This window comes from Pleurodeles waltl, chromosome 10 (genome assembly GCF_031143425.1).
Source record: "Pleurodeles waltl isolate 20211129_DDA chromosome 10, aPleWal1.hap1.20221129, whole genome shotgun sequence".
NCBI lineage: Eukaryota > Metazoa > Chordata > Amphibia > Caudata > Salamandridae > Pleurodeles > Pleurodeles waltl.
The window spans coordinates 64,498,605-64,515,961 of NC_090449.1; the positions used below are offsets into that span (position 1 = coordinate 64,498,605).

Below are 17,357 nucleotides of genomic sequence, written 5' to 3' on the forward strand. Positions count from 1 at the left end.
TGATGTATCATGCAAGTGCTCCTCTTGCAATGCCGTTCTTTGTTACGTTGCATCTCATTTTAGTTGCATACACTGATGTGGCCATTGTGTTATAACCATCGTTTAATATCTCTGCAGCAGGCTAGGATATGGTCATTGTTTGCAAATATGACCATAAAGGTCATATTATGCCTCTGCACTGCTGCACATGCTGTATTTTGTGCTAACCTCCTTCTTTACTCTTCTACACAGGTATGACAACCGCTGCAGACACTTGACCCCTTCACAGGTGCAGGAGAAGTTAGCCCAAGGATTACCTTATGCCACCCGATTTCGGCTGGAAGAGGGTGTTGAGCCCTTCCAGGATCTTGTCTTTGGTTGGACTAAGCATGAAGTGGCTGTTGTCGAGGGTGACCCTGTCATTCTGAAGGGCGATGGTTTTCCCACCTATCATTTGGCAAATGTGGTGGATGACCACACCATGGGCATTAGCCATGTCTTGCGTGGGACAGAGTGGTTGGTCTCCACCTCAAAGCATCTTCTCCTGTACAAGGCGTTCGACTGGCAGCCTCCTGAGTATGCCCACCTTCCACTACTCTTAAATAAAGATGGCAGCAAACTGTCTAAGCGACAGGGGGACATTTTCTTGGAACACTTTGTCAAAAGCTGTTACCTGCCTGAAGCATTAATTGACATCATTACAAACTCTGGCTCTGGATTCACAGGTACTAGAAGTGCTAAGATGTGCGCAGAAGGGTTGACCTGTGACTGTGGTTGGCAGTGCTGAAGGCCCCCATGATTTATTTTATTTATTGACATAAGCACATTTGTACAGTGCCAATCTCAGCTTGTGTATCAGTGCTTGACATAACAACAACAGCATAGTGCAGCAACTAAGAGGCTGATTACGATCTTGATTACAAGTTCCAGTATATTCTATGGAACTTGTAATAAGGCAGACGGGAAATCCATCACGTTTGTGGCGGAGTATCCCATCCACCAATATCGTAATCAGGCCCTAAGTTATTGTCAATTAATTTGTTCACATTTCAGAAAAGCCTTGTTAAAATGCTAAGGTTGTATACTTTTCCTAAAAGTCAACAATTGTTTCAGTCACAAATTTCCTTAGGTAATTCATTCTAGAGCCCCCAGATCATGAATGTACTTGATCTTAAAAAGGTCTGTTGATAGTTTAGTGTTCCTCCTAAGTCCACATTGACCCATTGGCACAATGTTTTGTTTTGTAGTTTGATGGCAGTGCCTTTTACAGTGTCATGTAGGACATATTCTGAAGCCCTTTGCTGAATGATAGTACTGCCTTTTCTAGTCTTTGGGACATTGTGTGCAATGGAGCCTGATGATGGGTTGTATTACTGTATGCTTCAGTTCACTGGTCCCATCTGTAGCGCAGAGTGTTCCTGACTTGATAGCTAAATGATAATGACATCTATGTTAGTGCTCTTCAATAAAAGCCAGGATCTTGGTAACAGTGCTGTGTGCTTCACAGCCTAGGGTTGATGGTGCTGGAGTCTATTGCAAGACAGTGATTTGGTAGCAGCCTTTCAAGTGAAGGGCTCACTAGTAGTGCTCTGGGCTGCTGTACTGGTGGGTCAATGGCGGTGCTCTGGGCTGAGGACACTTTAAATCACTCCCATGCCCTGCAAACCAAGGGTTCACTTGTAATGTCTTTTACAGAACTAATGACATGTTAGTAATGTGTATTTTTAACTCCTTGGACCTTTGATATGGCTATGCTCCATAATCGTTGGGAATTTATAATATTTTTGTATGATGCTAGCTTTGGTACTTTGGAATATCTCAGTCTCAGCCAGAGCCGGAGCTTGTTATTGTTGAGCCCGGCTGGCTGTGTGTATTAATGGTATTTTTATACCTTGCTGGACTTGGATCTTGATGCTAGTCCTCAGAGATGTTAGACAAGGCATACATAGATCGGGTTTTGTTCTGAAGAGCCAACAACTTAATGGTAGTGCTTTGCACCACCTTACCAGGAGCTCAGGGGCACGGAATTATTTTGTTGGGCCAGGAGCTAAATGTGATTCCATTGTGGTGTCAGTCTAGGAGTTTGATTTTGTTACCTAGGCTTTTGCTAAAGCCCTACATACCTTATTAGCCACTTTCAAAGTATTTGTATGAGGAGGTGGAGCAAGACATTATCATACTGAGCTACATAGTGGAGTGAAATTCATGCAGTGCATTCTCATCCACAAATCTCATCACATCATATTGCCCCCCAATTTGTTTTGTAAATTAAAAAAACATTTTTGAAGTCAGAGATGGCCCATTCGAACCTCGTAAATGCTTTGTACATCTGGCTCCATGTCTAAGTTGTTAATTTATCTTCATTCTAAATGTCACAAACACAACTCTGTTGACATCTGTGATGTTCCTAGTCCCATTATTTATCCCAAAATATCTTCGATACTCACTTATCCCTTCGTGTTCTTAAAAATAGCATGCTACAGGATAGTGTTTATCATTGTGAATGGACCTCATGTGCTCCAGTATTCTCTTTCTAACAGAATGAATCATTGATTCATACTCTCTATATATCTTTCTTTTGTTACGAGGACTTACACATACAACATAGTCAGTACTGCTGACAATGAATTTTTTTCATTTTCTGAACTTCCCTGCATTGTTGACTAAACTCTTTAACGCTTTTACTATGCACTTCCTCTTAATGTTGAAGCCGTATGTTGATTTACTGTGTATATGTATCTAATATGTTCTAGTCGGTTTAATATATGTATTAATAATATGGTCTTGTGTGTGTGTGTAGAGATATATAGATATATATATATATGTGTGTGTGTGTGTGTGTGTTCAATGGCATGTGTAGCTGCAGATACACATGCTATGCATTATTCCGCCATCTAGTGTTGGGCTTGGAGTGTTACAAGTTGTTTTTTTTCGAAGAAGTCTTTTTAAGAGTCTGGGGATTGAGTGACTCCTCCTCTCGGTCAACTCTGAATCCCATCATTGTGTTCCTTTCTAAATTAAATGTTTTTAATTTTACCAGTTTGATTCAATCAAGATGGCTCCAGGTGTGCAATACTTTTTTGTCATAAGTAAGACTTTTAGCACTCTAGTTCTTTAGAGCACTCTGGGAGGCTGTAGTAGAACACAAGGGAATCGACTGACAGGCTGCTCCGGTTGGAAGTACGTTTTACTGAAAATGTCAGACTTCATTCTCATATGGCTGAGGAAGATAGTGTGAATTTAAAGAACGTATGCTCTCATTTTATATCGTGGAGCACCTTCCATAGCCTCCATGGGAAAATAATGAGAAAACAGTTTTCTCTCAATATGATTCATGAAATCCCAGCAGAAGGCTCTTTCACAGGGTACAATTACCAAAGAACACACCACATTCCTAAAATGAGTGTGGTACCACCAACAAAGGATTTATATTATATCTTAAATCTATCACCCTTTATATGTTCTACAGTGCATTTCAGTGGGTGCTATCGTGTATATTGGTCCCAAGGTGGCTGTCAGCACTCCTGGTTGAAGTGCTGCCAGCCAATCAGATCACACTATAGATCTGTGCTTAGGTGCCACCCAGGTATCTATATTTCTTTTTTCTTTAATAACTCCAAAACTACTAAACATATTTACACCAAATAACTAAAGGCATAAGCTGCGCTCCAAGATGGAGCTTCCTGCCAAATTTGCTGTAATTCCGTTCAGCGGTTCAGTGGTTCAGGCTGTAGTCGTGTCTGAAGAACGTATTAGAAAAATGCATAGGGACAAGACTTTTTGGAGCCCTCAGCCCTTTTATCTCAGCCCTTGCTTGACAGATCACCCCGAAACGTTCAGCACAGTAGCTGAACTGACTATTGTATTAATTTTAAAAATGTAATGAAGATTTGTCGAACGGCGCCAAACGTATTGGCAAAACAATAAAACACTTTTCTTATGAAAACTAGGTCCTAACTATAACTTCTTACTGGTGACTGCCACTAGGTAATATATATGTATGTATGTGTATAAATATGTACGTGTGTGTATGTATTTATTTATTTAAAATATGTTTATTTTAATGTTGAAATTAAAAGGTTTAGTGAATCTTGTCAGTTATTTTTTTAAAGTTTGCATATCCAATTACAGATTTTCAAATTAATTTATGTTGAACATTTACTTTACAATTAATTGTATTATTTTACTTTTAAATTAATATTAACTTTAATTTCACATTATTTTACCAATTACATTTAATTAACATCTTAATTATCGAATTATCTTAAAATTTATTTTTACATTACTTTGTAAATGTTTGATTAATATTAACTTCTTTAAGCTTTAAATTATTTTTAACAGTTGCATTTAATTTCTCATATTTTCAGATATGTTTAAAAATTAATTTAATGACTTAACAGTGATGTAAAAGATTTCTGTTCTAAAGGTAGGAAAACCTACCTTGCGATGTAAAGTCTGAATGTAATATCTCCTGATGTAAGGCTGCCGACGTAATGGTACCATACCAAAAGTTTTGTTCTGTGGTATGGAGTGCTGAATGGACATTAATAAATTAGGAAATATCGCTGCACATGTCTGATGCGAGAGAACTCCTCTTGATAGATTTCCACTAGAGAGGATTGTGTTCCTCCTTATGGACAGATCCAGGACTTCAAGCCACTGAAGGTTACGCAACATTGGGTAGAAGGATGATTGCGTGGTTAAAAACATTTCACATACCTTTGCGATGCAGGGGAGTAGTAATGTTAGTTTGTGTGCTCTCGCCCCAGCTGCTTGAGGGCACTGCTTTGGACTGTCGGTCCCTTTGCTTGATGGCATTGTGTTAGGCTGTTTTTAGTTTGAGGTCCAGGGAACTGCTTTGGGCTTTCAGTTTTTAAGCATGATATTGGTGCTTCGAGTTGTTATTCCAGGACATTAATTGTGTTGCTGACTCAAGCGAATGATCGTAACGCCTGGTGTGGCAGCATGCTAACTCACTTGTGGTGCTGAGTATATGTTTCCCCTACAGCTCACTGAGTGCTACTCATTGTTGTCTCAATTCAGATTGGGTTACATGATTAAACATTTATGATAAGTCTACAGCACAAGCCAGAAACCATTTCCAAAACACACCTTCTAAATCTTCAGCTGCTAGTGCAAGTGGCGCGTGGGGAAGAGAGTGAAGTGAGCATTTCCCCCAGAGATCTTTAAAAGGAGTGGTTTGGGAGGTGGCGGGAGGCTGTATATCCATGTGTAAATAAAGCTTCTTTTCTTCACAGAGAACCAGATGGGTCGAACATTAGAGAAGCTCATCCATCAATTTGATGTGAACAGAATTATGAGCCACTCTGCTCTTCTGGATCTTGAGAAGCTGCCAGAATTTAACAGGTCTGTGAAACAAGTGTGGCTGTGTGATGCTTAACCCACTTAATTGCTCCCTTACACTCTTGTCTTTTCTAGCCAGGTCAGGGCTGTGTCCCCCTGGGTGATTATCATCCAGTTCCATAGATAAGATCGAGTACTCCTTTGGCACAGCTGGCAATATTTTTACGTATGAACCCCAAGAGAGTGCCTGCCATTATGAGCCAGACCTTCGAGACACAGTGTTCCTCTCATGTGACATATATGCAAGAGTTATCAAATCCTTTTTTTCCCCCCTTTTGGTTAGTATTTTGACCAGACAAGTACAAGTTATTTTGGAGAAGTTAAGGCATTGACTAATCAGTTTATATATTTACTCTCATTTTTTTCTAAACAAATGTACTGCTGTGGTGAGAGTCAAATACTAAGTCCAAGCCGAACACCATCAGATATTTTTTAAATAATAAAGAATCTCAAACCCTGAAGATGGGGGAATTTGGTTTAATTACTGAAAATGTATTCTTAGAGTAACCTCTAACACCATGCACCACTTTCCTTTTTATTTTAGTGTTTCTGCATCTTGCCTTGTATAAAAATAACACTCGGCCCCCATAAAAACCTGTCCGGTTTCCTTTACCAGAGGATATCATAAAATTGTCTCACTTGCCAGTCCAAGCGTGGCTCTGACTGTACTAAATTACTTCTTTGAAAGCAGTATTCAGAGCAATCCAGAATATGTCCAAGAGGAGCAGAATTATTCACAGTTTGAGAAAAAAGGTGGTGTTTTAGTCTCCACTTACAAAATATTATACCAAGAGGTTTTTTGGATGTTGGAAAAATGAGACGCCCACCCTATGAAATGGTGAGAAAGCTCTATTAGCTGTCGATAAAATTCACGCAAAGGGTTGAGTGTTTGCATACCACCAGTAACAAGTAGAATACAAATAAAAAAATAAAAAGAAGGCACATTTTGGCAAGTGGACATAAAAGTGATATATATATATATATATATATATATATATATATGTATATGGTCTGTGCTTCACTGTTATGAAGGTGTTTGTCTGGAAGCAATTGTGGGTGGGTTTCTTTATCTCACTGTTTTCTTGCGGCCCACCTTTTGCGTTCTCTCTCCATAAAATGTGTTTAAAGTGTGGAAGGCACCTAACGTGAGGATGTTGCCATTGGAAGTTTCTCATTTCCAGAAGAGATCACCAGTGTTTTTAGAAGCCCAATAATTTTGTAGTTGTGGTTGTGATTTGGCTGATTGAAAAGGATTGGGTAATGAGCGGGCCAAACCCAGACCTAAAGTTGCTGGGTTCTAAGGTATGTCTCCTGCCACTGGCACCGAGCACACACAAGCATTTTCAGGATGATACCTTGGTTGCATATTCATGATGTGTGTTCATGATAGTCTGATGCCGCAATAAATAAAGTGGAGTCAGTAAAGGTCATGCTGTTTCCCAAGCAAGGCCTTCCAGTCCTGCAGTAGCTAATGCAGGAGTTAGATTGAATCAGCCTAATTGTAATTGCCTGGTATCTAATCTTCAGCTTTAAGATTAACCACATTGGCCACAAATATTTTCCCGTAGCATTTGATTGCCCGCTGTAGACAAACGTTGACATGTTCCCGTCTTCTCTTGGCATGTGAATGCCTGTGTATTCCACTGAAATGCTCTAGAAGTGTTCATGCAGTAGATGACTTTTTCATGCCCTCCTTGCTCGGTGGTTGTTTGTTTTGTCATTAAGGTCTTTCAAATGATAAGTGTTAGTGTTTGAACTTTTCTCTCTAGGGCACATTCTGAACCAATCCTCTTAGCTCTTAGAGCGTGGTGTTTGATGGCAGTGAAAATCCCTGAATTCTGATGTTTAACCTTCTTACAAGGGGGGGGGGTCCTCTTGTACAGACCATCTTTGCTGCTGATTGTATGTAGAAGAAACTGCCAATGTTCTTTTTTTTGATGTCCTTAGAATTCATTTGAGTCGCCGGATAGCTAATCCCAGCCTACGCTTAGAGCTGTGCTCAGTACTAAGGACCGAAGTGGAAAAGGCCTACGATGACCGCATTACAGACAGAGAGGTGTTGGAGACGGATTACATTGAACGTATCCTGCTTCTCAGGAAGGTATGGACTGTGGAGGGGAGTTGTATTTGTGTACATTGTAATGCTGTTTGGAAAGTGCCAACCTAGCTGGAAAGCAGCCAAGCGATGAACAGGGGTTATAAATCCTGATATCAGTCATGGTTATTTATGAAATGTCATAGTGTTCAAGGGGAAGTGGTTTCCTAAATTTAGGAAGGTGATCTCTGAAGAACTGTGTCATTAGTTGCTTTCCGAATTCTGAAGAGTAGGAGCAGTTCTGATATTAATGGGGTTGTTGTTCAGCATCTAGATGTGTCATTGGAAAAGTCTTGCCTTGCAATCTGTTTAAAAAAATATGTATATATATTTGCAGTGTGGGGATGTCTCTGCTTCTGGTTTGTCACTGTCTAGATCAGGTGATTATTTTCATAGGCAGTTATGCAGGGATGGCATTTATGGTGTCATTGTACGTTATGAAGCTGGTCTTAAAAAGTGATGTGCAGTTGAAGCAGCAGCTGATGCAGTTCCTTTAGTATTTGGGGTATGTGGTCAGTGTTTATCAAGCATTGAGACGTGCTGGAAGCTTGTAGGATGCGTTTGTGTGGATCAGTGCAATGCCAAGGAGGGCATTAAGAGAGAGTGTTGTATCCATCCGCATGAGACAGGACTAAGGCTTGGATTGTGGTTCAGAACTCTGAAGTAGCAAAAGTTTCACTGTTTCAGGAATGAGCGGTGGTAGGGAGCAGTTCTGGTTTAGGGCATAAATGTCTGAAGGGTGAACCCAATGGACTTTACACCTTCATGATGCAGTCCAGGTTCATTTCTGAAGGCCAGGCTGCAATTGTGGTTGTTCGTTTCGATATTATAGCCTGAGCAGATGAGGTAAAATGTATGCTGATGTCCGTGTGATCCATGTTTTTGTGCTGAAGTGTGTGTTCAAGTTGAATGTACGGTGTATGATGTCTGGATTGTGGAGCAGTGCAGAATGTGTTTCACCGAGAATCAGATGGTGATTGTTGTATTGATGGGGGATGTATGCTGGTTAGTGGTCTGTGGATAAAGTGCTGGGTGCTATGCTGCCCTTAGCTGAGAACTCCAGACAGCAAGAGATGCATTGCATGTGTCATTATGATGAGACTGTGAGCGTGGTACGTTTCATAAGACAGTCCTTAACAGTCTTCATCGACACTGCTCTGTAGACATTTTTCTTAAGGATACGAGACAGAAAATCGCACAGGATGGACAAGGAATAATAAAGAAATAGGGTCTGGATGTGTTCATACTGACTTATTCACCCAGTGGTTGCCAGTTAGAGGGATCTAACAATCGTATAGTCTCCGGCCAGTGGAAGAAATCAAAGCAAGACAAAAAAAGTTGGCAAGTGAAATGGAAACGTAAACAACATTTCTGAGACACCATATCCACCAAGTGCAACTAAGCCAGCAAATGTAAACCTGCACCCTATAGAAACCAGATTTGGTTCTATTATTTGTCACTAGCACCATTTTTGTTTTTCTCTCCAGACCAAAATTCTAGAAGAGATTCATAGCTGGTTTTTGCTCTGCCTTTTCAACACATGGTAAGGCTGGAGTTCTCGGGCATTTGTCAAACAGTGTATTCCCATTCAAAAGAAATGGTTATGGCCTCCACTGTGATACATTCCATAAAACCTGTACAAGTAAAATACGTTCACAACATAAAATCCTGCATTTTATTTTTTGTTTAGGTTATAAGTAGAAGATGCTAATGCTGGAGCTTCTTGGCATTAGATAACTCGTTTCCGCACAGGTCCTCTTAGTGTCAAAAGCAGTCTTGAATAAAATAGTCAATTTTAAAAGAGCGAAAACATGAAGCTTGCCTTCGCATTTCAACATGCAGCAGCTTTCATTCCTCTGCGGTGGCAAAGGGAAATGCTCATCCGCCAAAATAAGTTCACTGTTTTCTAGGAACAGAAAGCAAAAATTTGCCATTAGAATGAAGATTAAGTGTAAAAGTATACACTCTGAATTTTTTTGGCTTGCAGTTTAGTGGCACCGTTGTGAACAATCCTGTGGACCATGAGCATGGATTTAAAGACAGTCAGAGTTGCTGAGTTACCTGCTATCCCCTGGTGTTTTTTTTTTTCTCTAAAGCCAAATAGCGGCAGCCGGCATAATCTAACCGTGATTGCATATAAGTAGTAATCAATTGCAAGCTTAGATCCGATGGATTGAATATAATGTTCCTAAGGATATATTGCTGCCAGAACCAGGTACATGTTACCTTGTTGTTCTGTGGTGTTAAGGTGCAATTGGAGTTTAGCAGAATCCCCTCAATATTTAACCGCCTTTGCAAAGGGCGGGACCAGAGCAGATACTGGTAGACCTCACAGATGGTTGTCATTTCTCTATATAATATCTAGTGACCAATGCCTCAGTTTTATATTAATTCCTTCTAAAAAAAAGTTACGTGCCAAACAACACCTTACAAAAAGAAGAGTCTTTGAAGCAAATAATGTCCAGTCTTAGGATGGAATTAAAATAACATTTATGTCTTGTTCATGTCTGTATAAAAATGGAATCCAATAACCATTAACACTCACGCCAGAGGGGCCACAGAAAGGTATAAAAGCATCAGGGATAATGTAGAAAATTGTGGACTCCGTCCTGCCTGCCCACTCTCCCCTCCCCCATCTCCCCACCCCCCTTCAATACAGACCGATTAGGATAAGGCCAAGTGGAAAGTATTTGTCATGTAACCACTGTAACACCTAATGACTGGTTATTGGAAGCCAAAACATTTTGATTGTGTCCAATAGAATAGCCTTATCACTAGTGCCAAAGGCTACAAGAGGACGCATCATACGCAAATCATCCAAAAATGACATAACTACTGATTGTACTGTGACTATAACTAAAGCCTGCCTAAAATGGGCAAAGCACCCACAGAAGAGTGAAGCTGTTGAAATGTCAGTTTTGCATAATCCTTGCATCAAATAGTAAGAGAGAAATAGGTTGATAATTAGAGCCGTCTAGTTCTTCTAACAGTGCACCCACCAAAGCAATTGCTAAATCACTCAAATATTATGGTTTTAGGTATTTTCCGGTCAGACAGTATGAAAATGAAATGTCTTTATAGCCTGTAATATTTCACCCCCTAACGAAAAACGGGTATAGGTAGCCCTTTTTTTGTACTTAATGCCATAGATATAGTTTAGCCCATGATGATCATTAATGATCATGCTTGCAATACACACTAACGGGTTGATTATGAGTTTGGCGGATGGAAAAATCCATCCGCCAAACTCCCGACAGGGTGGCCGCCGCCAACCCAACGACCTCCCCTCCGGAGCTATTATGGGTTTCCTGCTAGGTCGGTGGGCGGAAACCTAAGTTTCTGCCTCCTGGCCTAGCAGGAAGCAGGCTACAGCATTGTGTCCGGCTCGTAATCAAGCCGGCAGCTATGCTGTCGCCTGCATGGTGAACCTGACACTGAACATTGCGATGGTGCGGGCCAGGGGGGGCCCTGCACTGCCCATGCCAAGTGCAAGAGCCCCCCCTGTGGCTCCTGCACCTGTTCTCAGCCAGGCTTTTCATGGCAGTGCTACTGCCTTGAAACCGCTGGCAGAGAACAAGGTCGTAATCCTCAGTGCTGCCCTGGCGGATTAGGACCTCTGTCACCGCCAGCGTTGTAATGTGGTGGTCGGACCGCCGCCACTGCGAGTGTGGCAGTCTATAGACCGCCACACTTGTAATGAGGCCCTATATATGTTTAGTCACACTTATAGACTATGTGGTGTTCTTGTACTAATTATTAATTCATCAGCACATAACAGGCCTTGCTTCCTAGAAGAGTAAAATTGTCTGCTTTTTCTTCAGGGCCACATAACTCGCTTGATAGACCTGGTGTCTCCCTCCTATTCGTACCTCTGGGTGCGCCCCTCGGTTTCCAGAGAGCAGCTGGAGACGATCTCAATGGAGATAGACAAGATCACAGGGCTAGTAATGGGGTGAGTATACCTGCAGTGCGTATGGAAGCTTATTTGCTTTGGACAGTTCTGCATGTTTAGGTGTGAGGTATTTCACATGCCATACAGACAGGGTTTTGTGCTCACTGAGCTGAGGAGTGAGAGGTGGATGTTCAATTCTGACAAAGTATGTTCCCATCCACATAGTCCACCCTTTCTATCCTGCCAGTGGGCATTTTAGTTTCCTGTCCACTCCGTCGATCTTCTTCCTCTCTCAGACTGTCCATCACTTCTCCCACTGATTCCTGTGTATGTTACCTCCAGTCCACTTGCTCTCTAAGGGTTTTTCATACCCCACATCCACCAGCTTCCTTTATACTTTACCTTAATCCTGTCTTGGTTGGTTGGTTGTTCCTGAACCTTCAACAGACATGAAGTGGGCTTTATCCACTTGAAGTAGTAAAGGTTTAGAAATCCTGGTACTGGCTTACCAAGGCTGTTAGTAGCTAAACCCACACCCTGTACCTGATTAATGTATATGTGCAGGAGCCCAGCAAGCTCCAATTGCAGATGTTCAGTGGTGTTATCAGGGGTGGCTGTAAGAGGAGACATCTGTAATAGTTCTGTTGTGGCTGCATTTCTCTTGGACTTATTCCGTGCACTTTCGCCACAAATGTTAGTAGGGCCCTTGCATGCGATTACTTAGGCTTTCAGTTTTGCTTTTTCTATGAGAAAGTATAATTTTGAGATGTCAATTATTGACCTTAGATCTGCTAAGAAGCCATAAGCTGCAGATAGATTGACCAGGAGTTGCCAGTTTGCTGGGTTATTAGTGGTTAATTAGTAAATATCTTTCCTGGGTTTTGTTTTGAGGGGGCCATGAAAGCCTGTTAAAAAGCTTCTTTATTATCCGTGACGTTCTCACACTATCGGAACGAGCCTAGGATATCATCTGCTCGCTGCTTCATACTCGCTTGTAAAAATACCTTGTGGGTCGGGCGCACTGTGGTATCCAGGCACAATTCCAAAAGGGAAGCACAATTTCTGTAATAAAGTTAGGCTACATATTTGACAGCGTATCACATATGCATTCATTTTATACTGCATTATTACCAGACAAAATACAAAACTTGGGCTCTCTGAGATTAATTATATTCCCTTTTTTAAAACTGTTGAATACTCCAACTTCAGTTTCTCTGTTTGCCCTATTTAGTGTGAAACTGTAGTCTTGCTTCTATTTCTGTGGCATGTTACTTTTTTGGTACTAAAATTCTGGTCATCTGATTTTTGGGGCTCATTCCTTTCCCTCTCTTCTTCATTCCCTCCCTTTACCAGTAACTGTTTTTATCCTTCCTACCCCCACCTCCATCCATCCATTTGCATGTTGTGGTCTCCCAGGCACTTTTAAGATAGTGAAAAATGCAATCTTTCTTTTTAAGGATGCTCCAGGTGGGCTCCACAGAACTGACCACAGATTCACTGAACACTCAACTGAAGGGCCTGCAGGGACAGGTGCAGACGAAGTACAGCGAGACCATGAAACTTCTACGGCTAGCACTGAGTGGACAGCAGGTACAATAAGAATGGTGAATGGGCACTTCCAGCAAGTGAGCATTATTGGGGGGGGGGGGGGGGGTATAATTCCAAAGGTGCTGAAATTGTGGTAGTGGAAGGGCAGTGGGGGGTGGGAGGGGCACGTGTCAAGTTCTCATTTCTGCTTCCCGTTTGTTCTGCCATCTGTATTCTCCATCAACTAAGGCTACCAATGTAAGTTACTGATGTTCCTATAATGCATTTGTTTATACCTATAATAAGTAAAAATCAAAAGGGGGGACCGTTCTTTGCTATTTCAAAACCTATTACAGATAGACCTAATATCTGCCACTCTGTTACGAAAGTGAATAGTAGCATCTGGGCTCCACCAAATACAGGAGCATGATCATTCACCATTGTGAACAGTTAATTAGAAATCCTTTGAAATGTTGGATTTCAAAGATTAATTCTACGCACAAAGGAGAAGCAACCGGTAATAAGGAGAAGCAACCGGTAATCTTACCACACAATTTTTTTTTGAGCAAATCTTGCCCTCTGAATGCCTTACTACCGTCTGGGATATCTTGACTTTCAAAGCACTTCAGTTTGATCTAGCATAGCAAACGTGCCAGACTTGGAAAGAGCAACAGACTCGTCCAGTAGTGTATACTGAGTTGTATTAGCCATTGAGTGAGCTCCTCACCAATCCATCACTACCATATTAAATGACATCCCCTGATCGAAATATCAATTAACTTGGTTCGGTCTCACGCATTTGATGTCTCATCTTTCATTGCTTTGAACAGTTACTACCTGAAAATCTGCCATCACATTCTCACTCAACTAAAAATGGAAAATGTGGCCACACTTCTGAAACTTAATGGGTTATCTAATTATATGGTCTGGTTAAACAAATGAATGAGACAAATAAACTGCCAAAACAATGTGGCAAAAAATAATTTTCAACAATGAGGTCACTAGGGAATTTGTCAGTGTTAATCTAGTGCTATATGATTTTATGAGTAGTATTATGCTGTTGTTTTTAAATAAGTGGAATGAGCTGTATGCCTGATGCAGTATGTCTCTCTTTGTGCATGGAATTGCAGCATGGTGTCCCTGCTTCATCGTGAAATTTCTAGTGCTGAAATATTTGCTTGTTTTAAATGATTTGACGTTTCATTGGCCAGAGTGCTTGAAGCGATCTGAGGGTGAGTGCTAATAAAACTGGACCAGAGAAAGTTCCAGGCCCTTTTGAAAGCTGGTTGGAGAGAGAGAGGAGAGAGAGACAGGCTGTGTTAACTGTGTATTTTGTGTATGCTGTTTGTAAAGGAGCTCCTCTGTACAGAAGTAGAATATATGCCAGGAGTGGTTGTATCTGTGAATGGGTTACTGACAGACACATGGAATTGTTGGATGAAAGTAGATTGAGCAACTAAGACCTGAAGGTCCTCCTTGGGGGATCCCCATAACCTTCATGTGTTTTTTTTTTTCTTTTTTTTTTTTCCTTCATCTGACTATAATACTTAAAAAGAGGACTTAGGGGCAAGGGATGGCGGCAGTAGAATGGTATGAGGGTGTTGGGAGGAATGTCTTCTGCTTGGCTTACTGTAAGCTGCCATGGCCTTTTGCATTTTCTAGAAAGCAGTGTGCTCGTGCTCCATGTTTTAACTGGTCTGCTTCCACGAAACGGAGGTGGGTGAGGGGGCAGCTGTCCTCTCAGTCCCTTCGTTTTAGTGTGGGTTTCCCCTGCCAGAGTGTACTCTGTCCTGCAGCGCTGTGTCTGCCAAGGGCGACCCACTCCCAGGAAATAGAGACGAGACTAATGCCCAGGAGACAGGAGTGGTTGTTGTGAGGACGTCTCAAGGAACTGAGACCTAAGACTGTTCTAGTCCAGCAGACCAAGAGAAGCCATACAAATGCGGGTCAAGGATCTGCTAAATTGCTTTTTAAGTCAAAGCATGAGCCCACATCATCCTTGCCTCTTTTCCGTGACCACAAGTACCCAGTAACTGTCTCTACCCATCCACATGGGCCAGTAAACTGTTGGTCTACAGTTCCCTTGTGGGTTGTATTCTCCACTAGCTGTTTTTTTTTTGGGTGATTCTGCAACAGCTTTTGAGGCATCATTTAAACTTTATGGTTCTGGGATGTCTCCTTAATGTCAGGGTCACCAATATACCCTTAAATAGCTGTAGTCAGTGACTGCTGGTGTGCTCCATGATTTCTCTGTGTGCACCATCTAAACTTGATGGTGACCAATGGTTCAAACACTATAAGGCACTGTTTGCACATATGCATGGGTACTGGGCCACGGTGATAACTGTTTGAACCAAAAGAAAGGGTTCAATTCGGCCCTTAAGTGTATTGTGGTCTCTACTAGGACAGTTTCTAAACACTAGGGGCCACATGTATGACCGTCAGATTGTGCGACTCGCAAATTGCGATATTTAACGATTCGCAAATTGAGAGTCGCAAAATCTAATGTACAGTAGTGACTGAGACACTGTTTACTAATCCCAAATAGGTCGCAATGACCTGCCTCATTAATATTCATGAGGCAGTTCGCAATTTGCGACCCATTGGGAATGGCCGTCGCTCACAGTGATGGTGGCCTGCCGGGATCAACTGACCACCATGTCTGTGACTGCTTTTCAAATAAAGCAGATTTTTTTTAAATTTTTTTTTAATGCAGCTCGTTTTCCTTAAAGGAGAAAGGGATGCATTTCAAACAAAAAAAATGAAAAGTTTTGTTCTAATTTTTTAGGAGTAGGCAGTGGTCAGTGGGACCACTGCCTGTCCTTTAAAAATGATGGGAACCTTGGGGACCCCTTCCCATTTGCAAATGACTTACCACCAATTTGAAATTGGTGGTAGTCTGCGAGTGTTTGGGGACTGCATTCCGGTCACAAAACATTTATACATGGCCCTGCAAGTCCCTATTAGGAAGGGACGCCCTTTACACGCCTCTTCCTAAACCTGAAATTGCAAAAGCAAACTGAGATTCGGTAACAAGTTACCTAGTCACAATTTGCCTTTTGTACATGGGACTGTGACTGGTAAAATGCTTTGTACATCTGGCCCCAGGTCGCCAAGGACACCACCAAACATTCCTTCTGCTTCATTTTTGTTGTTGGCTTTTGGGTTTAGGCATATTAGCATTTTTGTTATCACTGCTTAAAACTTATACGTGGGACTATTTTTTTTGGGTGACACCTTTTACTCTGAGCATCGTTGGCACAGGTACATACTTCAAAATAAAGGCTGGAAACCCCCATCTCTTAGTTGTGAGAACAGAACGGAGCAGACCAAACTTGAGTCAATGTAGTCCATTTACCAAAGGATGACACACCCGTAGAGGTTAACGTTAACTGGAAACTGTTAACTAGCGACAGAGCTATAAAGACATTTGAGGTCGTAATTTTTGTCTAGAAATTGCTAGAAATTTATGGTTTTCTTTGTGAATTCAACATTTTAGTGTAGTATTGTACGTAACTTTCTTTAAAGTAATTTTCTTTCTAGAGTAAATCACTGAGTAAAAATTAAAGTTTATTGCGAGTTATCTAGTTTTGGCTGCTCGCTGAGAGAGTCAAGTGCCTGTGAAAGAGCAGCCTGATTATTAATTTTCAGTGGATCATTAATGTGACCCTAGGACCCCAGTGGTAAACCACATTATATTGCCCAGTAATTTATGACTCCCTCAGGATCCCAAGAAAAAGCCCAAGGCTGCACACGTGTGGCTCTTCCCAAGAGCTTATCACATAACAAGAAAAGCTTGCACATGGGCTCCCTACCACCTAGTTCCTAAAGGTTTGGCGGAAATGAAAGTGCATAGCTTATTGAAAGGCTTGAGTACGGATGAGGGGCACACATTCCCTAACCATGGGAGAAGAGGGCATCTCTCAAAGCTCTGGGAAAAGGCACCGTAAGCCTCTTATTGTTAGGGATGTGGTCACTTTAGCTGAACCAAGATAAGAGCAGGATAGAACTGCTTTAGCGGGTCAAACTATTAGTCTCCTCTATTTCTGAGAGCTTTACAACTTTTCTATACACAAGGTGACCCATGCAAGGATACTCAGTGTTCTGTGTTATGTTCTCCTATGGGATTTTATTTGATGCTTCTAAAGTGAACTGTTCACTTGGTCATGTTGTTGACCTAAGTGTTCACTTTGTATTGAATGTAATAGGAAGTGTTTGGGGTTCTCTAATATCACCCCAGTACCTCTAAGAGTGAAGGTAGATGGAGTCTGAGTTTTTTCTTATATTAGCCTTGCTATTAAGGTTTGGGATTTATCTCACTCTGAGCCGTAGTGCCTGAATGAGGTGAGGTTAGAGTAATTCTGGTAAAATGGGCTGGAAAAGGGGACACAAAGCTGTGTACCGGAGTCCTCCCATTTAGTGTGAAGAGTTGTAAGTCTGTGTCTTAACCCCATAAGCCTAAAAAGGTGGTTAGAGGACATGGACTGTGAATCTAATGCT

The 17,357-nt window shown here is 41.5% G+C and overlaps 1 protein-coding gene across 1 annotated transcript in view; it reads left to right on the forward strand.

Moving 5' to 3' along the window:
- The window catches only part of EARS2 (glutamyl-tRNA synthetase 2, mitochondrial), a 37,066-nt gene that overhangs the window by 17,848 nt on the left and 1,861 nt on the right, over nucleotides 1–17,357 (forward strand). Inside the window, exons 4-8 of the mRNA XM_069209668.1 lie at nucleotides 232–704; nucleotides 5,238–5,346; nucleotides 7,291–7,444; nucleotides 11,260–11,390; nucleotides 12,788–12,920. Coding sequence (XP_069065769.1) covers nucleotides 232–704; nucleotides 5,238–5,346; nucleotides 7,291–7,444; nucleotides 11,260–11,390; nucleotides 12,788–12,920 — 1,000 coding nt within the window. The remainder of the gene's footprint in view (nucleotides 1–231; nucleotides 705–5,237; nucleotides 5,347–7,290; nucleotides 7,445–11,259; nucleotides 11,391–12,787; nucleotides 12,921–17,357) is intronic.